The sequence below is a fragment of the Hemiscyllium ocellatum genome, chromosome 49 (genome assembly GCF_020745735.1).
Source record: "Hemiscyllium ocellatum isolate sHemOce1 chromosome 49, sHemOce1.pat.X.cur, whole genome shotgun sequence".
Lineage (NCBI taxonomy): Eukaryota > Metazoa > Chordata > Chondrichthyes > Orectolobiformes > Hemiscylliidae > Hemiscyllium > Hemiscyllium ocellatum.
Window position 1 is genome coordinate 5,055,134 of NC_083449.1, and position 26,142 is coordinate 5,081,275.

Genomic DNA, 26,142 nt, shown 5'->3' on the forward strand with positions numbered 1-26,142 from the left:
TAATCCGACTTTCGGATAATTGGTATTCAGTTAATCGAGGTTCCTCTGTATAGGCTAATTGCATTATTCAGGAGTAAATATAGAGTAGGGGGAATGGGTCTGGATGGCATACTCTTCAGAGGACCAATGTGGACTTGTTAGGCTGCAGGGCCTGTTTCCACACTGTAGGGATTCAATTAAAAAAAAGAAGTCCATTCAATTTGTCTGTCGCTAATTGCATCCTCGTGAATTCCACAGATTCTCACACAAGGAGGCAAAGCCTAAAAAATAGGGACAGACTGTTCAGCCGAGATGATGGGAAGCATTTTTTAAAAATTGTTTGTGGGATGTCGATACCGCTGGTTGGGGCAGCATTTATTACCCAGGGGAAAGTTCACGTTCAACTGCATCAATGTTCATCTGGAGTCATGTGTAGGCCATGCAAGTAAGCACAATAGATGTCTTTCCCTGGAGAATATTAATGAAACAGGTCTACTTTGTTCCTGGCAATCAGCATTAGTTGCATGGTCATTATTATACTCTTAATTCCAGGTTATCACTGAATTCATTTTCGACCCGCTGCCATGGCAGGATTTAAATCCATCTCCCAGATCATTACTTGGTGTCAGGATTAACAGTCTATCGAAAATACACATCACACTATGTGTGGGCGAATTATGAAACTACCTTCCACAAACCATTTTTGATGCTAGTTGATTTATTTTATTTAAATCACAGAGAGATACGCTTTTGTTAAGCAGAGGTATTAAAGATTTAGGGACTAAAGGTAGCTCTACAGAGTTGGGTAACAGATTACTGGCAGAACTGGCTGAAGGGCCGGAATGGCCTACTCCTGTTCGTGTGATATTCTAACATTTACTACTTTTTTAAAAATATTTGTTTAGGAACATATCAGTCTATTATTTTTCTCTGTATTTCTTGTGCATCCATATGCTTTCACTTGCTTGGAAGCTTTTTGTCATACGCTGTAGTCCCCTAATTCTCTGGTGTACATAAATCTTTGCAGCACCGGACGTCATTGGCATATACTTTTCTAATTGAGATGGAAACGTTTCCAAACATCCCTTGAACCAGAAATGAAAATCTTGCTGACCTCACTCTCTCTCATACTCTAGCCAGATCTATCTTCTGAGTGCAGAATGAGGCCTCCGGGGGGAATCTTGCTGTATTTCAAATTCTGGCAATGCTCCAAAATGACTTTGAGGATTCAGGGAACCAGGGGAGGATAACTGCTGTATCAGTGGATGGGAAGTTGGATGTGGGTTGAATTCATTCACAGGATGAGTTTCAGCAAGCAACATGACAGACATAGACGGCAACCGTGGAGGTGAGAGTACAAAGGTTGTTATGTTTTCACGTCCATGTACACGCAGGTCTCCTCCCTGACGACTGAGGCCGATTCATTTTTATTCATATGATCCATGTTCAAGACTGCATAAGTAACTCCTTCACATTTCTTGTCGTTCACATCGGAATACTCGCCCTGCATTCAGCAAACATGCAAAGTGGTGTTTGTAAAGTATACACTGATATCTTGCACTTCTGTTACTCTAGAAAGTTTTTTAAAAAAAATGTTTATCAAATACAACCTATTGCTTCCTATCAATCCGTTTCATACCAACCCAACACACTGTTCTTTATTTTTGACTTTTCGGTCTCTCAATTTGCATGAGAATTCCAGAAGGTATTGTCAGTAAGATTGTAAATTAGGGCTATTTGTGAAGAAGGTTATCTAAGTGTACAATGGTATCTCGATTAGATGGGATAATGGGCCAAGGAATGGCAGATGGAGTTTAATTTGGAAAAATGCAAGGTATTGCATTTTTCTAAGGTATTCCAAGGTAGGACTTACACAGTCACTTACACCAATCATAGAAACTTCGGGGTGCAGGTACATAGTTCCTGTAACTTCCTTCGCTGGTATACAGGGTTGTGAAGGTGTTGTTTAGTACAATTGCCTTCATTTGCCAGATTATAGGAATTAGGTCATTATGTTGTGGCTGCGCAAGATATTAATGAGGTTATTTTTAGAACAATGTGCATAATGTTGGTCGCCCTGTGATAGCAAAGATGTTATTAAATTAGAAAGGGTACAGAAAAACGAAATCCAAGAATGTGACCTGGATTAAAGGGAGACGCTTCATAGGCTGGGACGCTTTTCCCTGGGGCGTCGGAGATTGAGGGGTAACCTTATAGAGTTTTGTAAAATCATACGGGACGCAGTAAATGAAAATAAACCAGGTCTTTCCCGCAGAACTGGGGAGTCCAAACCTAGAGGTCATAGGTTTAAGGTCAGATGGGAATTATGTAAAAGGGAGCAAATGGTGGTTTGTATATGGAATGAATTGTTAAAGGAAGTGGTAGAGGTGGGTACAATGACAAAGTTTAAAAGACATTCAGACAGTTATATGAATAGGAACGTTTTAGAGTGATATGATTCAAGTACAGGCCAATGGAACTTGTTCAGTTTAAGAAACCACGTTGACATGGACAAGTTGGGCATAAGAGTCTGTTTAGGGCCAATCTAGGATAGTAGTGGGAAGTTGAGTGTGGAGTCAAAGAAGATAGGAGAAGCGCTAAATGAATAGTTTTCGACAGTATTCACTCTAGAAAACGACTCTAGAAAAGGAGAATTCTGAGATACAGGCTATTAGACTAGGTGGGATTGAGGTTCACAAGGAAGAGGTATTAGAAATTCTTCAGAGTGTGAAAATAGATAAGCCCCCTGGGCCGGATGGGATTTATCCTAGGATCCTCTGGGAAGCCAGGGAGGAGATTGACGAGCCTTTGAAATTGATCTTTAAATCGTCATTGTCTACAGGAATATTGCCAGAAGACAGGAGGATAGCATATGTGTTTTCCCTGTAGAAGAAGGGGAGTAGAGACAACTCTGGTAAGTATAGACCAGTGACCCTTACTTCAGTTGTTGATAAAGTGTTAGAAAAGGTTATAAGAGATAGAATTTATAATCACCTAGAAAATAATAATTTGATTAGGGATAGTCAGCACGGTTTTGTGAATGGTAGGTCCTGCCTCACAAACATTATTGAGTTCTTTGAGAAGGTGACCAAACAGGTCGATGAGAGTAAACCGGTTGATGTGGTGTATATGGAATTCAGTAAGGCATTCGATAAGGTTCCCTACAGTAGGCTATTGTACAAAATGCGGATAGTGGCAGAAATGGCAGTTTGGACCAATAATTGGCTTGCTGAAAGAAGACAGACAGTGATGATTGCTGGGAAATGTTCATCCTGGAGTCCAGTTACTAGTGGTGTAACGCAATGGTCGGTGTTGGGTCCACTGCTGTTCGTCATTTTTATCAACGACCTGGATGAGGGCGTAGTAGGGTGGGTTAGTAAATTTGCAGATGACACTAAGGTCGGTCGAGTTGTGGATAATGACGAATGATGTTGTAGGTTACAGAGAGATATAGATAACCTGCAGAGCTGGGCTGAGAGGTGGCAAATGTAGTTTAATGTGGGTAAGTGTGAGGTGATTCACATTGGTCGGAGTAACCGGAATGCAAAGTACTGGGCTAATGGTAAGATTCTTCGTAATGTAGATGAGTAGAGAGATCTAGGTGTCCAGGTACACATGTCCTTGAAAGTTGCCACCCAGGTTGACAGGATTGTTAAGAAAGCATATAGTGTTTTAGCTTTTATTAATAGAGGGATCGAGTTCCGGAACCACGAGGTTATGCTACAGCTGTCCAAAACTCTAGTGCAGCCGCACTTGGATTATTGTATACAGTTCTGGTCACCACATTATAAGAAGGATGTGGAAGCTTTGGAAAGGATGCAGAGGAGATTTACTAAGATGTTGCCTGGTATGGAAGGAATGTCTTACGAGGAAAGGCTGAGGGACTTGAGGCTGTATTCGTTGGAAAGAAGAAGGTTGAGAGGTGACTTAATAAAGACATATAAGATAATCAGAGGGTTAGATAGGGTGGTCAGGGACAGGACTTTTCCAACATGGTGACGGCGAGCACGAGGCGGCATAGCTTTTAATTGATTGGTGATGGATATAGGACAGAAGTCAGAGGTAGCTTCTTTACTCCGAGAGTAATAAGGGTATGGAATGCTTTGCCTGCAACAGTAGTAGATTCGCCAACTTTAAGTGCATTTAAGTCGTCACGCACAAGCATATGGGCTTGCATGGAATAGTGTAGGTTATATGGGCTTCAAACTGGTATGACTGGTTGGCACAACATCGAGGGCCAAAGGGCCTGTACTGCGCTGTATTGTTCGATGTTCTATGTTCCATGCTGTGCACCTCTATGACTGTCGCTTTTCAATGTGCTTCCTATGTTTACCTCTACCTCCATATGTCATTGCTGTACCCCTCACGCTCACCACCACTTGCCCAATTATCCCTCGATTTTGTGTTGATTTTCTGCATTCCTCTCCATCTCTCTCTTTCTCTGTTAATCAATCTAGACTTGTCCTAAACTTCCGCAAACTCCAAGTATATTTGTGATTCGAGGACTCTCTTTCGACTGGAGAATCTAATCAGACTTTGTGTAGCAACAAAATAAAACTGATTTGTGTTTGGTTAATAATTGTGTGCTTACCGTGTGGTTGTAATAGATCAAATTGGCGTTGCCACCTGTGATAAAGGAAGCACAGAAGTTGAGTTTTTCTCTGCCTGTTTTAGAAGTGACACTCTGAGTTCATGTTGTTAACTGTTTGTTTATTCTAATTCCTGATGCCATTTAAATATAGGCCCAAAATGTTTTTTTTCCTCTCATTGTAGGCCCAAACTTGCTTTGCAGAAAGAGAGAGAGAGAGACAGAGAGAGAAAGACCTCTGATGGTTTAACCAGACGGTCACTTCACCTCAGAGGATGGAAACGTTGAGATGGACAGTTCTCAGGTAACGTTGAAATTGAATACACATTATTGGTAGCACTCACCAGTCATGAGAGGGAATTTCCCTTGCATAGCCTTTAGTCTATAAAATGATATTTATTGGATCTATAATCTCTCATCCAGGGTGATTCCTGCGATGGCAGTATTGTCTAATGAGGTAAAAATATTCCGACTCTACTCACTGGAGTTTAGAAGAATTGAGGCCATCTCATTAGATTAGATTACCTCCAGTGTGGAACAGGCCCTTCGGCCGAACAAGTCCACACCGTCCCTCCGAAGTGCAACTCGCCAAGACCCATTCCCGTACATTCACCCTGCCTAATGCACCTAACACTGCAGGCAATGTAACATGACCAATTCACCTAACTTGCACATGTTTGGACTCTGGGAGGAAACCAGAGCACACAGGGGAAACCCACACTGACACGGCGAGAATGTACAAATTCCACACAGACAGTTGCCCAAGGCTGAAATCGAACCTGGGCCCCAGGCACTCTAAGGCAACAGTGCTAACCACTGATCAACCATGTTGCTGGGGGAGCAGTATGTGCTGGGAGAGTGTTTCCCCCTCAATTAAGTATCTCGGAACAAAAAGCACAGTCTCAGAATCAAGAGGTGTCATTGGATATCTGAGATGAGCAAGATTGTCTTCTGTTGGACGTTTTAGTGTCTTTGGAACTTTTTACGAAAGAGAAATGTGTGAGTGGGCGTAGTTCTTTTGTATATTTAAGGCTGAGACAGATACATACTTGATTAATCTGTAAATCAAGGGTTACAGGGAAAGTGGATGTGAGGGATGTCGGATCAGCCATGATTCTATTGAATGGTGGAGCAGGCTCGAGGAGCTGAAAAGCCAACTACTGTTGCCCAATCGTATGCTCCTATGATCTGATGGAATGTTCCTAATCACACGGTTCCTAATAAATTCTGAACATAATCTGTAAGTTGTTTCTTTGCCCTGTTGGTGCAAACCAGAGTCCAGATGGAAACTGAAAAACAACATAACTTGGATAGTTTTTCTTCGTCCTTCACACAGAGGAAAGCATACCACACACTACTCATTCCAGTGCCCTGAGTCTTTTCTACGAGATGATTACTTTCTCCAATGCCCTTACACTGTATTGGAAAATCAGGCTGTCAGAATGGATTGCAGCTCTATCATTGATATTTCTGATTTATTTTGAGGACAAAATAAAACAAGAGTGAATACAAACACAACGGTATCAACTCAAATGCTTGTTTCAACATGAAGTGTTTAACTTCACGTGAAGTGAGTCTCCAACATGATGTACACAGTGCCCAAATGCTTGTGTTTTATCTGCCAGTCCTTTAGCTAGCTTTTCTCTGTAATTGACATTGGACTCGAAAAATGAATGCTGTTGCTGTCTCTCCACAGATGCTGCTAGACCTAGTGAATTTCTCATGCACTGTCTAGTTGTTTACTTTAGCAGTTTGACCTTAGAATCCGTGACATCAGAATTTGGATTATTTCAATTTTTGTTTCTGACGCTGTGCCACTGTGTTAACAGAGAGTAAACAATCATGGAGTGATCAGGAATGAAGTTAAAACTATTTACACATTTATCACCTGAATAATCAGAAAGGAAGATATTTTATTTATAGCGATCATTACTACTAGTCATGAGCATCAGTGAGATACTTACAAATGCCATCATGGTTTTCACTGTGTCTATTTTGAACTGTTGAAGATGAAGTCCTGGAAAATAAAGGCATATTCTTGTTCAAATGTGCTCCTGATGCAATGGGAATTGATGGCACATGAATCTTTAAGGAATAAATACGAGATCTTTGGATGTATTAATGCACATCTATGTATGTTGCATAAAGTCAAGTATCAGAAAAATACAAGTCACTTAACATTCTCACCTCTGAACATTTCGATGTTTATTTCGACCTGAGGGATAGAAAACAACAATGCATTGAGAAATACCTCAAACATGTTGCCCAATGTCAATAATATAACACAAAGGCCTGCAGGCTGTTGGATATCCGTGTCAAAAATCAGAGAATGTTAAAGAGATACAACAGCTATGACACTATCTATATACTCAGAACAAAACGGAACCTAAAGCTCAAAGGGGAGTTGGGAGTCCGGGTTCAGGATTCTCTTCAGGTGAACAGGTAGGTTCAGTTGGCAGTTAGGAAAGGAAAATGTTATGTTACATTCATTGGTAGAAGGTTGGAATACAAGAGGAGATATGTACTGCTGAGGCTGTATATATCTCTGGTCAGATCTCTTATGGAACGTTGGGAGCAGTTTTACATGCTGTATGTGTGGGAAGGTGTACTGAGCTTGGAGGGAGTCCAGAGAAGGTTCACAAGAAAGATGCCATGGATGAAGGGCTTGTCATGTGACAAGTGGTTAAAGAGTGGACACGGAAAAGATGTTTCCAGCAGTAGTAGAGACAAGGACCCGGGAGCACAGGCTTAGAGTGAGGAGATGACTTTGGAGGAATTTCTTCAAAACTGGGATGTTGATTCTGTGGAACTGATTGCCACAAAGGGCTGTGGAGGCCACGTCATTGGCTTCCTTGAGAACAGAATCAGATAGGTTCTTGAGTGGGAAAGGTGATCCATGGTTTCAAGTAGAAGGCAGGGAAATGGGTTTGAGAAACGTATCAGTCATGATCGAATGATAGAACAAACTCAATGGACTGAAGGCTCTAATTCTGCTCCTGTGTCGTAAGGTCTTGTAGTGTGTTCAAGGTGCTTGCCAGTCATTGCTGAGAGGATGATTCTCCCTCATGCAAGAGTGTAGGATCAGAGGGTATAATCTCAGAGTAAAGGGGCACCAGTTGAAGACTGAGATGAGGAAGGATTCCCTCTGTCAGAAGGTTGAGAGTTTTCGGAACTCCATGTCACAGAGTTTCTCTCTCTGTCTCTCTCCCTTTGTATGCCTGTGTGTGTGTGTGTCTGTGTGCTGTGTGTATCTCTCACTCTGTATGTGTGTGTTTCTCTGTGCATGTGTCTGTGTGTTTATGCATGTTTGTCAGAGTGTGTCCACAATCCTTGTGTATATTGAAGGCTGAGGTAGATTCTTCAAAAGCTGGGAAATGAAGGGTTACAGGCAGGAAAATGGAAGTGAGGATTGAGAGATCACCCATGTTGGAGATTAGAGTCAAGATTAGAGTGGTGCTGGAAAAGCACAGCAGGTCAGGCAGCATCCGAGGAGTAGGCAAATTGATGTTTCGGGCAACAGCTGTTCATCATAGGATCGGGCATGGTGCTATGGGTGGAACAGGCTCCAGGATCCCAATAGTATACTCCTTTTCTTATTTCTTATAGTGTTATGGACTTGAAATGTTAATTCTGCTTCTGTCTCTCTCACTCCATAGATCCTGCCAGACCTGCTGAATTTCTCCAGTGACTTCTGTTTCACTGAACTATTTTCCGAATCCAGCATCGAATTCGGTAGTTTGAAAATCTAAATGATACCTTCCAAAACTAAAGGTTTAATAAAGCTATGAATATGTCCACTTCAAATGTACAAAGTGCGGAACAAAAGTGATGCAATCACGTTTTCCCTGTTACAATTTAGAAGCCAGGCAGAGGAGATAGAGTTCATTGACGGTGAATCTACACTGACCCTTCAAAGAGTAGCCCATCCGCATTCTATACCTGTAACCACACATTTCCGATGATTAACCCACCTAGACCACACACCATCCCTGGACACTTTAGCATGACCAATCCACCTACTCATCTGTACTGACTTGTAATGACTAGATGATTAGCCAATCAATGAGCCATCTTCTAAAAGAGGCTTCTGAAAGAGTGTTTCACAGCGAATGTTGTGAAATGACTGTATGGAACAGACTGTTTGATGAAAATGTTCTTAGCTACAGTTGATAAAGGCCAAACGCCATATACTTGCCTCTGGTCGATATCCCCTTCAGAGATTTACTCAACAAATATTTCTCTGTCTCCCATTTAATACTGGAAACTGATGTAGCATCCACTGCCGTTTTGAACTAAGTTGTGGGTCTACATGGAAGGAAAAGAATCGCAGCTGGACATCTCCTGTGAATACATTAATGACCCAAGCAGCTGGACAAACCACATGGGTCATTCTTTATCACCCTTAATTTGTTTGTATTTCTGTACACAGAATGCTTACTGTGAGGCCTTCACTGAAACATAGCGAGGGGTTAGTTGTTGACAGTGTTACTGGGACACTACTCAAAGAACGGACAGCAACATGCCACGTGGCTCCATGTGCCATCTCTTGCGATGCATCCAAGTTCTAGAGCTAGAATCGGAAGCTAGAGATGGAATTCTCCTCAGCTGTGATTGAAAACTGATTTCTAGTTTGTTTTAATACATTCGTGGGATGTGGGCATCTCTTTCCAGGCCAGCATTTGCTATCTCTGCTTTTATGGGCCTCTTCTTTCAAGGTGAATTAACTCTCCTGAGGTTTCTGAAAAATAACATTTTGGGCTCCTATCTGAACACATCGGCTGATGATTTTCCTCAGGTCTACGTTTCTCTTTCTAATACAAATACTATTCACATCAGGGTTTTAAAGACCCCATTTCAATGAGTTTGAACAGAACAAATCTCTCTCTCTCTCTTTCTCTCTCTCTCTCTTTCTCTCTCTCTCTCTATCCAGTGTTGTAAGTCAAACCCTCCAGTCCCAGCGATATTCTTTTATCTAGGCAGCATGATGTTCATTTGCTTCCTCCCACAATCCAAAGATGTGCAGGGCAAGTGAATTGGCCATGCTAAATTGCCCATAGTTTTCGAGGATGTATAGATTAGGTGCATTAGTCAGGGGTAAATGTAGAGTATTAGGGTAAAGAAATTAGTTTGAGTGGGATACTCTTCAGAGGGTCGATATGGACTTTTTGGGGCAAAGTGCCTATTTCTACAGTGTGGGCATTTAATGAAACTATGTATCTGATTTTTTTTTCTTTCACCTATTCCAGTTAAACCATATTATTCCTATAGCTGGGCGACCTCACCAATATCCTGCACAGCCTCAACTTGACATCTCAACTACTATTCTGACTGCTCTGACAGATGAAGGTAAGTGTGCCAAATGCCCTTTTCACTAACATGTCTATCTATGACGCTACTTTCAAGGGACTATGCACCTGTATCTCTAGATCCTTCTGATCAACACTATTCCCCAGAGCACCATTGAACCCATATTTTAAAATAATATCAATTCATCATTGAATTTGATCACATCTATCTATCCCCTTGCCAAAGGCTAGATTGTCATAGTGAAAGAAACTACTGGAACAGGACAAGACCGATCAGTCTGTGCTGGTTTTAAACTATTCTAATGCCATTTCATTAGCACTTGGCCTGTAGTCTTAGCATTGCAGCTGCAAATCTAAGCACGTTTCTCCCACCCGTAGAGGAGTGAGTTCTACATTCCTCATTATAATCCAGTTTTATCCTGGAAAATCGTCTCCACACGCTCTCCCAATGCTGTCAAATCCCTCCTAACCAGTTGCATTACATATTTTAATAAGTTACCTTTCTTGATACGTATAAGGCACATCACCACAAATAAAATAATTATCACGGCAGCACATCCCAGTCCGATGTACAGATATAATTTTGGCTTGGTCCCTATGAAATGCAAAGCAACGGTGTGACATTAATGCACTGAAAGAAATATCAGCATGTACTATTGACAATACTATCCATCCTGAAGCATCACATGATCGTTTTTTGACACACTTTCTGACTTAATCAACAAATAGAGCTAATGATCATTTAAAAGCCTTTCACAGCTTGGTGTTCACGAAATTTGATGAGGAGCGTATAACTGGTTGATCCTAGTTTGGTCACCATGCATGGCTGCAGAGTGAGATTTATCAGGATGTTACCTTAGAGGCTGAAGAGTTTCAGTGATGGAAATACTTTGCACAGATATGGGTTCTCTTCGTTAGAGCAGGAAAGTTTAAGAGAAAGGGGCATGATTGAGATGCATAAATTGATGAGGGCAATGGATAGGGTAGACAGGAAGAAGGGATTGATGTCTGGAGGGATGTGGAGTGCTACCTTGAAGATAAGTGGTGGAAAGCTGAGAGGAGATGTAAGAATTTTTGGGAACACCCAGAGGGTAGTGGGGAATCTGGAACACTTTGCCTGTAAACGTGGGAGAAGTACAAACCCTCATCATATTGAATGATGTGTGGATGTGCACTTGCGACGTTAAAGCATGGGTGGGCCAATTGGGTTAGAGAATGCTTAAGTGGCTGTTTATCACCAACACAGATTCGATGGGTGTAAGGGCCTCTACGTAGCCCTCTATGACTCTAGGACATGCAATTCCGCAGATCCCAGTCACATCGAGTATTTGCCAAAAGTACTCCCTGGATATGTCCTCTGTTTGTTATTTTGATGACTTCTGCTCCTCTGGCAGATATTCCTGTGCAAAGTTCACCTGCTCTGGCTTATTCACGAAAATGCATCTTTTCACCAAACTCAAAAGCAACTGAGAAAAGTTTGCTAAAGATTGGGGACACAAATGATCTAATAGTCTTGTTTGACAAAGCTTAGAAACCTCTGTGTCAAAGCCCAGGGGTCATATTCAGCATCATCTAGCATTGATTCTGAATCAAGATAATTTCAGCCAATTTAGAATTAGTCAGCCACCTACCAGGCCATATAAACCACGCTCAGACCTTTGATCAAATTGCAATGAATTAAAACGAGGGCATAAGACTGGCTTAAAACCTGAAGCACCATGAATCATTGAACAATATTTTCATAATTATCAAATCAGATACAAATTAAACTAATAGTTTCTGCTACCTTTATGTATTTATGAAAACGAGGAAGACTTTCAGATACTAAAACATGTAATTACCAGGTTGTAAGTTTGCTCGCTGAGTTCAAAGTTTTGTTTTCAGACGTTCCATCACCCTACGAGGTAACATCATCAGTGAGCCTACGGTGAAGCGCTGGTGGCATGTCCAACTTTGTATTTATGTGTCTTGGTTCTCTTAAGGTGGGTGATATGATTTCCTGTTCTGTTTGTCAGAATCTGGTTTCCAGCATCTGCAGTCATTGCTTTTACCTATACTATGAAAGCTGTGTTGTCCCAGTCGAAGCGGTGACCTTCTTCGTGTGTATGTCAGGATGCTAGTGAAAGTGCATCAAGTATTTTGATGGCTGGTGTTACGAGCATGTGGGTGTACTGCACCTTTAACATAGTTAAACGCAAGCTGACAACATGAAGTGTTCTGAATAAGATGCAATGTAATATGTGCTGCAGTAGCTGGGGCAACTGGTTCCTGGAGACAAAAATAACTTTGAATTAAGGCATTTACTTTAAATAATTCACCCTCAAAAAGTCCAAACTTCAATCAAGTTTGAATTTAGTATATTGACAATATTGAAAGTCAATGTCACAATCCAGTGCTTTGGGGGTATACTACTGCGGAAAGAAATGAACAGTTGGGATTGAACTTCTAAAAAAACAAATAGATGTTGGCTGCTAATAACAACTCTCTGCGAGGTTTCTTGCTAGTGAAGGAGTTTACAGAGATTTTAAAAAGAAATCAACAGAGCGCAAATCTATAGAACAAGCTACAAAGGGAAGATTGGACAGCTGCCTGGTTTTGAAATTTAAACTTTTTGAAATCATAATTGGGGGGTTTATCGGATTTGTATTATAGAAGGGAAAATAAAAGAGTGGTTAGAGGAAGGAATTCTAAATTGTTATTAGCTAATTATTCTCTATGATACTTTAAGAAGTAAAGTTGTTAATTTTTCTATATTTTTCTTGAATTTTCACAGATTACTGCATGTGATAGCTATTTTCTGTGTTGCTGATTTAAATTAAGCTGGGGAGGAGGGATCCAATATTAGTTGGTGTTCGTATGTCCCGATGGTTAGTATTCTGCCTGATTGTCTGGTTTTGTTTTTACTGCAGTCTTTGCATTGCATTTTGTCAATGACATTCATTTTGCTGGCTGTTTTTATGGAGTCATTTAGATTCATCAGCCACTGCTTAAGTGTATTGGTAGGTTTGTGGAATACCATAAAGGTGGTCAGAGTAGTGAGATATACTTTGATCTGTAGTAATGTAGCTCGAGTTTCTCTGCGCACTGCGTCTGTTTGTTTGGGTTTGTTGTTTGGGAATCTAAAGACTGTGTTTATTGGGTACCTATTGTTTTTGAGTACGTGGTATAGGTATTTTCGTTTGCTGTTTGCTGAATGTGGTGGTGTGTTGTGGCCAGTTTAAGTAATGTCCTGGTGCAGCTCCATTTGTCGGGGTTTGGATGATTGCTTCTGTAGATACTGAGCTGATATGTATGCGTTGTTTTCCTTTACATGCTAGGCCGAAGTTCTCCATTAACTGTACATAGAATTATAGATTAATAAAATTCCGACAGCATGGAAACAGGCCATTTGGCCCAAAACGTCGACACCAACCCTCTAAATAGTACCCCATCAGTCATTTTCCCTTCCCTCCTATTACTCGATATTTCCCCTGACTAACGCACTTGTCCTACACGAAGAGTCATAGTCATGGAGATGTACAGCATAGAAACATGCCATTCAGTGCAATACGTACATACCGAACAGATATCCCAAAACAACCTAGTTCCACCTACCAGCACCTGGCCCACATCCCTCCAAACCCTTCCTATTCATATACCCACCCAAATGCCTTTTAAATGTTGCAGCTGTACCAGCCTCCACCACTTCCTCTGGCAGCTCATTCCATACAAGTGCCATACTTTGCGTGAAAAAGTTGTCCCTTAAATCCCTTATATATTTTCCCCTCTCACCCTAAACCTATGCCATCCAGTTCTGGAATCCCCTACCCCAGTGAAAAGATTTTGTCTATTTATCCCATCCATGCCCCTCGTAACTTTGTAAAACTCTATAAGGTCACCCCTCAGCCTCCGATGCTTCAGGTAAAACAGCCCCAGCCTGTTCAGCCTCTCCTTATAGCTCAAATCCTCCAACTCTGGCAACATCCTTGTAAATCCTTTCTGAACTCTTTCAAGTTTCACATCTTTCTGATAGCAAGGAGACCAAAATTACACGCAATATTCCAACAGTGGCCTAACCAATGACCTTAGCAGCCGCAACATGACGTCCCAACTCCTGTACTCAATACTCTGACCAATAAAGGAAAGCATACCAAATGCCGTCTTCACTATACTATCTAACTGAGACTCCACTTTCAAGGCGCTATGAACCTGCACTCCAAGGTCTCTTTGTTCACCAACACTCCCTAGGCACTTACCATTAAGTGCATAAGTCCTGCTCAAATTTGCTTTCCCAAAATGCAGCATCATCCACATTTATCTGAATTAAACTCCATCTGCCACTTCTCTGCCCATTGGCCCATCTGATCAAGATCCAGTTGTAATCAGAGGTAACCCTCTTCGCTGTCCACCACACCTTTAATTTTGGTGTCATCTGCAAACTTACTAATCATGCCTCTAACGCTCGCATGCAAATCATTTATATAAATGACAAAAATTAGAGGACTCAGCATCGATCCTTGTGGCACTCCACTGGTCACAGGCCTCTAGTTTGAAAAAGAACCCTCCACCACCACCCTCTGTATTTTACCTTTGAGCCAAAGGTATCCTGTATCCAAATGGCTAGTTTTCCCCATATTCGGTGAGATCTAACATCCCTGAACACTATGGGCAATTTTCCTGGTATGAAACCCACGTCCCTGACACTGTGAGGAATCAGTGTAAACCACTCAGCAACTTTGTTCATTGTTTTCAAAAACTGCTGTTGCGTTTTGGATGGTGTGAGACCCCAGATCCGCCTGTGGGCCGCGCCAGGATGGGATTCCACACAGTTTCATATCACACGTCATGTAGGCACTGCGGGTGTGCAAGGTGGGTTTTATGGGAGCGGGGAGTGCATGTGCAGTCCGATCGTTTGCCTCTGATAGGGAATGGGCCGAAAAGAAAAATAATAATTAGCATGTTTGTTTTTAAGGGGTGCTTCATAGAAGAGAAAGACGTAATCCACACAGCTCTCTGTTTCAATGAATGTGCAAATAAATGTGATTTGCATTCCACGATGCCTGGCATTCAAGGCCAGATCTCCATTCATAAACACATCGATTTGGACCCCATCTGTCAACCTCTGGGAGAAAGAACTGGAAATGATAATGCCTGCATTAACAGTCCAAGATACGTAAGTAGAAAGCGAAACAGAACACCAGCATATCACCGGACGCTCATTGATATTACCTAGCATGGTGATGTAACATGTGAAAACAAGTCTGCTAACTCAGCAAGCTAACTTACAATCTGAACATCAACCTGAGCGACAAATCTTCTCAAAAATCGCAATACATGTAATTACCTTTTGATGGGCGATCCATCTTTCGTTTCTCTGTGATTGAAACTGACTGACTGAATGGGGAAAAGATGGCAACTCCATTTACCACTGTTTCATAACGACAACTGTAATTTCCCGCAGAAGTATGTTCAAATGCATTGATGGTAAAGTACACGGTATCATTACGACCAGTCACTTCAAGATGATGCCCTCTGGAACCTGGTCCCCAACTGTTGTTCAAGTAGAATGTCCCTTCTCCGGGCCGAATCTCACCTTTACAGGAAATCACGACATTGTCCCTGTTTGAATTATCTCTGGAATCTTGCAGCACTTTAATAATTGGTTTGGAGAGTTGATCTGTCGATTTGTAAAATAAAGACTTTTACAAATACAATAATGCATCCTTTTTATCACAAAGCACTTGAAAGGGGAAAGGTGTAGACGAAAGCAACTGCAATGTCACAACATAATCAGTTATCCTTGCTCATTGCGAGACAACGATCAAAGATGCAGACCGCTCCATCCAGTCAACTTTTTGTTGAACGACAGAATAATTCCATGCTCCTCTTCCGAGCTTGCAAGCAGAAACTGAAGTTACTGTATCCCGTACAGAAGGCAAGGAAAAGGCTTCTGTGGGACAGTTTACATTTGCTGGACTGGTCTGTATTCAAGAACTCAGCGGCCAACCTAAGCAAGTATGACACTAATGTTATAGACTTCACCAATGCACGTGTACAAGACTATGTGTTAAGATGTTAATGTCAGTGTTCCCCAACGGGAATCAATGGATGAAGTGGGAAGTTCACTCCCGACTGCAAGTCGGAGGCTATCAACTCAGCTAACCCTGTCCTATACAGGAAATTCATGTACCAACTCTGTAAGAACTTCAGGGATGCTAAGAGGAAACACCAAGGTAAGCATGAGACCAAGTTCAACCACACAGATGTCTGTCCTTTGTGGCAAGGCCTACACAACATAAAGGGAAATTGAACAGAATCATAGGCAACAGTGCGTCCCTATGTGATGAGCACAATGCATTCTGTGCTTGCTTTGAGCAGAAGGGCACTGAATCGATATAATCTATCCCAACAGTGTCGGATGCATCTGTACCCACGGCCATTGACACAGATGTTCGATCAACCTGCTTCAGAGTGATGCCACAGAAAGTGACTACTCAGGTTGGAGTCTGCGGCCGTGCACTCAGATCCTGTATGGGCCAGCTCGAGGGAGTACTCACCGACGTCTTTAAACTCTTCTTACTATGGTCCAATATTCTCAGCTGCTTCAAGTTAACCACCAACATGCTGGTATCAAAGGAAAATCACGCAGTGTGCCTCAATGACTAACCCTACTTGGTTGTGACCAATTTAATTATCCATCTTCGAGAGGTTTCTCATGACTCACACCAAGTCCAGCCTATCAATTACTTTGTTCCTTTACAGTTCACCTACTGGCCCAACGTGTCTATTGTCGACATCACCTCCCTTGCCCTACACTCATCCCTGGAACATCTGGATAAGAAGGACGTTTACGCCAGGCTCCTACATACTGACTACAGCTCACCTTCAAAATCATAATTCCAAGCAAACTGGTATGGATGCTCATACGTAAGAAAATGCAACAACATCTCCTTCATCGTAATCCTCAAGAACAGTGCCCCACAAGGCTGTGTACTCAGCACCCCTCTTTCCTATAAAATCATGACGGCATGGCCACATTCCACCCCAAATCCATTTACAGGTGAACTAATAACACCAATGTTGTAGGGTGGATTTCAAACAATGAGAAGGCAAAATACAGGATTAAGACTGTGCGCTTAGAGGTGTGGTGCAAAAATGACAAAGTCTCCATCAACATCAGCAAAACGACAGCGTTGTGCATTCACTTCAGGAAGCAGAGTCAAGAGAACGGCTCCGTTTCCCTCAATGGTACTGAGGTGGAGATGGTCAACCGTCTCAGTTTGCTGGGAGGGATGGTCACTAGCAAGCTGTTCTGATCCACTCATGTTGATGCAATGGTCAAGAAACATAAAACATCTCAAATTCCTCAAGATGCTAAGGATTTTCGGCATGTCCACAAGCACTCTTAACAGTTTTTATACTTGCACCACAGAAAGCATCCTATTTGGATGTATCGCAGTGCTGTATGGCAACTGCGCAAGAACTTACAGAGAATCGTGAACACAGACTAGTCCATCTCACAAATCTACTTTCCATCCTTTGACTCCATTTAAACTTCCCTCTGCCTCTGGGAAATGACCAACACAGCCAAAGGCCCCTCCCACTCTCTTCAATTGGGCAGAAGATACGGAAGTTTGAATGCACGCATCATCACATTAAAGAATAGCTTCTTTTCAGCTGTTATCATATTTCTGAATAGACCTCTAAAATATTTCTATTCATCTCTCTGTCTCGTTATGCAATTTCTCCATACCCGTGATGCTCTATTCTACACTCTGTTCTGCTACCATGATGTACTTTGCATGGTCGGTTCTGACTGTAGAGCATGCAAAACATCATTTTCATTGTATCTTGGTACATGTGGCAACAATAAATCAAACAAAAAACAAAGAAAAGGGGAGACGTCTATTTAATAACATACCACTGACGTGTATCTGAATGGGGTCAGTGAATCCTGATCTTCTCCATGTTCCATTCGCCAATGCAAATAAACATTCACACTTGTAAGTTGATTCACCTCTCGTTAGGAGTTTTAATTCTAAAGATGTTTCACATTGTCCTTCAGGAAGATTTATTTCACTGTGCTCGAGATAGTGACTGTAGCAACAGTGTATCCTTGTGACTGGACATTGACAGCTACACTTCACCACTGTCGTCTCTCCTTCCAAAAACACCTCATATGATGGATTCAGAGACACACGCGGCTTCGGGAAATCATCTGAGAAACGGAATTGAAGCATTTTATCAGCAGAAAAGTGTTAACCAAAACATTGGAAACTGTTATAATAAGGTCACTTCTTGTAAACCTAAGTCCATAAAGATCCCACACTCATGGAAATTGCCTAGGATGGTTGAATTCTTAAATTGTATATCTTTTGAAATTAACTGAAGGTGCGTGGGAACACTTGCCTTTGTTAAGAGATCAGAATCTAAGACCAGGGAGGTAGTGTCAGTTAGGTCACACAGCGAGTGACAGTTCAGGAATCGACATTCCACGACAAAGGCTATAGCCTTGGGAGAGGATGTGGAGGGAGATTTACCGAGATGTTCCTTCAGGGCTGGGGAGTTTCAGTGATGGAGAGAGATTGGACAGACTGGGTTGATTTCTTTGGAGCAGAAGAGAGTAGTGGGGGGCATGATTGAGATGTATAAAATGAGGGCTAGAGATAGGATAGACAGGAAGAAACCTTTCCACTTGATGAAGGGAATAATGAGCAGGGTGGGCAGTAGTCGTGAGAGGAAAGGGGTGCATAGATCCAAGATAAGGGAAAGAAGGTTGGGAGAGGGATATGATGAAAATCTTATTCATCCTGAGCTGGACCAGTATTGGGAACTGACTGTCTGTATAGGTCGCAGAGGCTAAACCCACGTCACATTGAAGAAATGTTTAGATTTGCACTTAAGACGCCAAGGCTATGGGGCCACGGGCCAGGGAAATGGAATTACAAAATAGCGAGTTAGGTGTTTTTCACTTGAGCAGATAGGATGTATTGAAGAGCCTTCGGCTATGCTGTAGATCTCGAGGATTTTTTAAAAGATTCGAATAGCCATTATAATGTTATGAAGTTTCAAACAACATAACCTGGGAATGCAACGATAGTTGTGTTGAACATTGCAGGTCCCACGCTGTTAACTATGGAAGCTGCTGTGAAATATAGCTAGCAAATCTGTGGAACTTCATTACCGACACAAAAAAGAGAGAATTGAAAAGATTAACTTTCAAAATGATGTCTATAAAACTGTACACAAATTTCAGCACCATACTTGATAAGCTGATTCTCATTGGTGATCTGACAATCAAGTGGAAAAGCATTAACGAGGTATTTTTATGTTAATGAATTAATGCGTTTTAAGTTCTCATACTCACATATCTCATGCATTTCGATCAGCACGTGAAAATGAACTAATTGGAAACAATCAAAGAATTGCTGTGTATTAATATTTTCAACTTGACAAATCTCGAGACAGACATATATGCAAATTTCTGCAATGAGACATTTGAATGGTGGAGGTCTGAAAACGAAGTGTTTCTTTTTGCAATATCGTGGAACGAGGTATAAATTGGTGTAATGCCTGTTAAAGATACTTTGAGTGTTAACATGCATTTCTTCAGACAGTTTGGATAACATGTTACTTTGAATAACTAGGACAGATCATTTCATGAAGTGTATATAAATAATGATTTGGAGATGCCAGTGTTGGACTGGGGTGTACAAAGTTAAAAAATCACACCACACCAGATTATAGTCCAACAGGTTTAATTGAAAGCACACTAACTTTCGGAGTGCCGCTCCTTCATCAGGTGACGAGATGAAGGAGCGACGTTCCGAAGTTAGTGTGCTTTCAATTAAACCTGTTGGACTATAACCTGGTGTTGTGTGATTTAAAACTTCATAAATAATGTTAGTGAACAGTGTATGGAGCTTTCTCACTAGCACTCTCCCAAGACAAACTGCATTAAGAAGGAACAGACAAAAAAGAAAGGGTCCTGGGCGAGCTCACAAATAACAAAATCACCAATACATTAGCACGAGGAACTGTGATTGAAGTAAAAAGATGTCGAATCGTTTTGAATCCAGCTGTTAAACGGCAAGGGGCCGCAGTAACTGCTGTGAATTAGTCTTAGAACACAAACTGGTAATAGACATTTTGGCCATGTTGTAATCATGATGCATTTGATGTGGATAGAGTCACAGTGGTACAGTCATAAAGTACAGAAATAGACCTTGATATCCAACTCGCCCTGACATCCCAATCTGACCTCGCCGCATTTGCCAGCATTTGACCATATCCCTCTAAACCCTTCCTGTTCACCTACCTATTGGATGCCTTTTAAATATTGTTATTGGATCTTCCTGCATCATCTCCTTTGGCAGCTCACTCCATACACACACAGCATTCTCTGCATGAAAATATTACTCCTCAAGTCCTTTATAATTATTATTTCTTTCTTGCCTTAACTTATTCTCTCTACTTATCGATTCACTATCCCCAGGTTAAATAACTTGGTTATTCACGCTAGTCATGCTCTTCGTGATTTTATAAACTCCTGTAAGAACAACTCTCAGCCTCCAACACTGCAGGGAAAGAAATCCCCACCCTATTTAGCTTCTGCCTATAACTCAAAACGTCCTGTCCTGTAACAACATAATTTTTATTCCAAAAGTTGAATGTCTTGTCTGCACCCATTCAAGTTTAACAAAACGTTTCCAATAGAAGGGTGATTAGAATTGTACTCAGTATTCTAAGAGTGGCCTCAACAAACTGCTATGCAGCAGTAACATGACATACCAAATCCTAAACTCAATGTTGTGACCAATGAAGAAAGCATGCCAAAGGGCTTCTTCACCACCCTGTCTTCCTGCGACTCCACGTTAAAGGAATTGTGTACCTGCTCGCGAGTTCTCTTGTCTAAGATACTTAAAGGGACTGCTATCGTCTCTGTTAAACTAATAATTTATTATCCTCCTTGACACATGTGGGGACAGCCATTCTCTGTAATACACCTGTTTAACCGTCAAGGAAAATGATCCAGAGAATCATTCCAGTGGAAATGATGCAGAAAGTCACAAAAGGTGCCAAAGGAATTTCAGAGATATTGTAACAAATAAATAGGATTAGTAAAGTGATAGTTGAGACAAAAATATTGGGTTCGGCCTTTCTCTGTAATACACACAGCGACTGCTGTTCAGTAATAAATTAATAATGAGCAATTATACATTTTATGTGGAGAATCAATGATCGAATCAGCATTAATATAGAGAGTGTGTGCAAGATGTTTTCCTGAGCTAGTGCGTTGAGGTTCCAATCTGGCATTGGACCAGGTTAGAAGTAATATTTTAGAGTTAATTAACATTTATTCTTCAAACATGCCAATGGGAAGTAGTGATCATGACAGCGTAGAATTTTGGGAAGTAGCGAATATAATATATTACATAACTTTATTTCAGGTTTGAATGTGACATCATTCATCTTAATGATGAACAAAGGAAATATGGATATCCAAGGGGTACGTCATCAGGAGTAAATTTTGTCAATAGGAGATGGGAGCTTTACAAATAAACACGTAGGTTCGACAACAGATTCATATTCCTTGAAAGTATAAAGATCCAAACGGAATGGTGAACCTATGAAGGTTCACAAAAGATAAAACAGGCAAATTGTAACACTGCCAGAAGCAACGGGAAGCCTGAAGATTGTGAGTAATTGAGGATCTAGCATAAGTATACCACGAAAGTATTAAGTAAAGGAAATCAATACAAATTTAAGCAAGTGGTGAATAAAAAAATGAATAATGCAGGTTTTACTGATACAGTGAAAGGAAAATAAATTGGACAACATAAATGTGGAACCATCATAAATAAGGGTAGTAAAATTACATTAGCTAACAGGACAGTGCAGCTAACAGATTTGCAGAAGGTCACTGAACCATAGAAAACTGGTCTGTCGACGCTCCAACATCTTCCAACATTCAAAAGGATCATGCCTGATCCGACATTCCTCACATTCACTTCCCATCCCTTTCCCCAATGGTACTGGATTCCATTATGAACCAAAACTATGTCCCTCTCAGCCTTAAACGTACAAATGTACTTTGCCTCCATCCACAGCTCTTTACAGCAAGGAGTCCTAAGACTCACGAATCTCGGAGAGAAGAAACTCCTCCTCATCTCAGTCTTCCATTGGTGCTACTTTATTCTAACGCTGTGCCGTTTTGTCCTAGACTCGACCATGAGGGGAAACATCCTCTCAGCATTTACCCCATCAAGCCGCTGAGGAATCTTGGCTGTTTCAGTGAGATCACCCCTGATTCTCCTAAACTCTAGTGAGGAGTGTGCCAACCTGTTTACCCCGCAAGGAAACTGATCCAGCAAATAATCCAGGTGAAAGTGATAAAGAAAAATGTACAAGGTGCCAAAGAAATATCAGAGAGGTTGTGGCAAATAAAAAGTGATAGTTGATATCAAAATATTGAGAGTGAGGATTGATAAATAACTTTAACTGTTTGAAGGTAATGACTCAGTCGAGAAAACAAACGGCAAAAAAGGTTGCCACATTGTTGGCTACCTTTTGTAAATCTGTATATTCTGCAACTGGTTATGCTGACTCAAAGATTTTTTTAACATAAAACCTTACATAGCAAGGAAAAGGGGTAAATGGAGATCTTTGTTAAATTGATGACCAGAATAGAGAATATGTTAGAATCTAAAAGGAAGAATCTGGTAACAGAGTGGAGAAAAACTGGTAAAATTGGATAGAGCCCACATTGTTGTATCAATGGAACATAGAACATTACAGCACAGGACATGCCCTTCAGCCCTCAGATGTTGTACCAATCTGTGGAATCAATCTGAAGACCTACAGTCTAACGTACCCTATTCTATTCTCGGCCATATGCCTATCAAATGAACATTCAAATGTCCCTAAATTGGAATTATGCGAAAGAAAACTCATAGAGCATTTTCAGCGTATTCCTTGCAAAATCTGTAATTAAGAAACAGATAATTGAATCAGTTCTCAGAAGGCTTTTCATAAGATCCTGTAAACTAAAATAAGTACACCTCGTGATTTGAATAGCATGGTTTGGGAATTGTTAAGTTTAGACAAAGCAAAAAGGAGGAATGAATGAGTCATTCTTTGGAGGCAAGCTTTTTCACAGAGCATCACAACCATGAGACTTCACGAGTGCACAGATCCGTGAAGTTGTCAGCACAGGCAGCCAGGGTGGTGAAGAAGGCATATAGCCGACAGCATGGGTGTAGAATATAGGAGTAGGAAAATCTTGTTGCATATTTACAGACTATGGATTCGAATACAGATGGAAAATTGTGTGCAGTTCTGGTTGTCAAACTATCCTCAGGACGTAATGGCTTTGGAAAGGGTGCAGAGGGGATTCATTATTATGTTGCCTGGGATGGAAAGTTTCAGTTTTTGAGGAGAGATTGGAAAAGCAGAGTTTGTCTTTTCTGGGACAGAAGAGGTTGAGTTGGGTGGGGGAATGTGGGTGGGGTAGGTGGGGTGAACTGATAGAAGTACACAAAATAAGGAGACATGAACAGACGAGATTGCTAGAATGTTTTCCCCATGGCAGACCTGTCTCAGACCAAGTGCGTAAGCTAAAGGTGAGGAATAAGTGCCGTGAGGGGATCAGGAAGAGATTTTTTTCCTCCCATACGGTGGTAGAAATACGGACTGTGTTGGTTGAGAGGATGCTGGAGGCAGATACTATCTCGACATTTAGTCAGCCTGTGGCCAAGCACTTGAAATAGCATAGCATTTGTGATATAGACCAAGTGAAAGAAAATGGGATCATTTGTTGGTCAGAATAGACATGGAGCGCGAAAGGGTCTGTATCTATGCTGTATGACTATATGACTCTGACTGTGACAAGGATCAGGACCACAGCTCGATCACTTTTGCAATGATTTTGATAACAAAACCAGTGATAATAATTCTAACGTTGTAGAAGAAGTTGGCCATTCAGCCCTTTGAGCCTATTCCATAATGCATAGGATCATGTTGCAAATTCAGGAATGTGGATACTCAGAAAGGTCTTCAATTCTTTTACCATCACCTCATAGCCCTTTTCCTTCCAACAAATATTCCAGCACTCACTCCAATTCTGCCCCTCAATTTGAGTCAGTTTATCTTTCCATTGACCACAGATTAGCATGCATTTTCCTTTCGCTTATCAATTAATGTCTACGATCAAATTTGCACAACTTACATCACTTCAACGTGATCTACCTCTCTGCATAAAAAAAAACAACACTAGTTTTGCCAAAACTGAACTTCATCTACCAGCTAGAATTTCATCGGGTTTATAAAGATATTTCTCACATCTTCCTGCATATAACTGAATTTGGTCCTGTCCACTATACACTCAATCACGATTACAAATTTATTTCGGCACGCTTTTCATATTCCACTGTTTTACAGTAGTCAAAAATTATGAATACATGTTTTCTTTTCTTTCATCTTTATAAGTTTTTACGAGCTCTGTTAGCATTTAAGAAGATAAGGTCGATCAATGGATTAAACATTGCAATGTTACACTTTAAAACAGTAATAGTAGAAGGTGTTTATAAAAAGCTACAGCGAGCTGAACTCTTTTGACAAACTCTCACAGCTGATCAGTTCCTGATTTATACGAAGTAACGTATTACTGAGAGTCATCATCGAGAAATTAAAGGACCTAATACTCACCAATTGACAGAATGATTGAAAAAGCCAACATTTTCTGATGAAATTCCCACCCAATACTTTGAACAAAGAGATCGGCGGGTTGGTTTCCTTTCATGCTTCACTTCCTAACTGATGGGAAGATAACAGTCTGTCTTGAGCAAGATCCCATCGGAATTGATATGACAACATAGGTTGTCATGTGATTTCCCAAAGCTATTTCTATTACCCATGCTTGTGTGAGTCAACTTATTGCTAAACTTCAAGCAAGAGAATATTGTTGAGCAGTCAGCACAGAAGCAGTGTGTGAAAATGAGAGAGCCCTAACGCCCCTCAGCCAGGTTACACACAGGAGCTAACTGTAGCTCAGTTGGCTGGACAGCTGGCTTGTGACACATATTCAGAAGAATAGAGGTGTAGACTATTTTCTAAATGGGCATAAAATTCAGAAATTGGAATGCAAAGGGATTTGGGAGCACTAGTCCAGGTTTCTGTTAAGATAAACTTGCAGGTTGAGTTGGTAGTTAAGAAGATAAATTCAATGTTGTAATTCACCTCAACAACGCTAGAATATAAAAGCAAGGATGTACTTCGGAGATTTTATAATGCTCTAGCCAGACCACAGTTATAGTATTGTGAGCAATTTGAGCTCCATGCATCAGGAAGGACGTATTGGCCCTGGAGTAGATCCAGAGGATATTCACGAGGATGATCCCAGGAATGAAAGGCTTAACGTATTAGGATGGTTTGAGGACTCTGGGACGAGGGCGATTTCGTTGAAACATTCAAAATACAGAACAGCTTGGACAGATGGACATTGGGAATATGTTTCCATTGGCAAAAGAGACTACGACTTGAGGACACAGCCTATGGCTAAAGGGAAAGCCTTTTAGAACAGAGATAAGAAGAAACTTCTTTAACCAGAGAATGGTGAATCCGTAAATTCATTCCCATGGAAGTCTGTGGAGGCCATTTCATTGAGTATAATTAAAATAGAGATGGATAATTTCTTGAGTGCAATGGGGATCAAAGGTTACATGGAGAAATCAGGAAAATGGGTTTTAAAAGCCTAATCAGCCATGATCGAATGCCAGAGCAGACTCGATGGACTATATGTTCTAATTTCTGCTCTCCTGTTATATGCTGAAAATGTGTTGTCCAGGATTCCTGAAGAAGGGCTCATGCCCGAAACGTCGATTCTCCTGCTTCTTGGATGCTGCCTGACCTGCTGTGCTTTTCCAGCAACACATTTGCAGCTCTAATCTCCAGCATCTGCAGTCCTCACTTTCTCCTCTCCTGTTATATGGTCTAAGATCATAAATGAAGACTGAAAATGAAAATGGCGCGTTCAATGTCTATAGATGTATCTGAATCCTATTCAAAGGACGGTACTTAGTTTACAACATTGTAATTTGTCAAGTTTTAAATGCTGTATAATATGCTATTATAAAATTCAGGAACACACATTGGGAAGTAAAGCTGAGTGTACATTTCACATGTTAGAGTGTGTTTATCCATTTCTCTAAGATGTCTAGATTTTTTTTTCATTTACACATGGTCAGCAATTATTGCACATCCCTATTTCCTCTTGAGTGAGTGGTGGTCAGC

General features: G+C 41.0%; 2 protein-coding genes across 2 annotated transcripts in view; both read right to left on the reverse strand.

Annotated features, from left to right (window-relative positions):
* Positions 1 to 26,142, reverse strand: part of LOC132837100 (histone H4) — a 1,051,674-nt gene that overhangs the window by 722,153 nt on the left and 303,379 nt on the right. The gene's annotated exons all lie outside the window — the stretch shown is intronic.
* On the reverse strand, positions 723 to 24,650 carry LOC132837371 (uncharacterized). Its single transcript, XM_060857039.1, has 9 exons — positions 24,559 to 24,650; positions 19,220 to 19,255; positions 17,774 to 18,070; positions 15,197 to 15,529; positions 10,373 to 10,468; positions 6,755 to 6,782; positions 6,532 to 6,584; positions 4,571 to 4,605; positions 723 to 1,483 (listed from the first exon to the last, which is right to left on the reverse strand). Exons 1-9 carry the CDS (start codon positions 24,587 to 24,589, stop codon positions 1,346 to 1,348), a joined length of 1,047 nt encoding a protein of 348 aa, XP_060713022.1. The 5' UTR covers positions 24,590 to 24,650; the 3' UTR covers positions 723 to 1,345.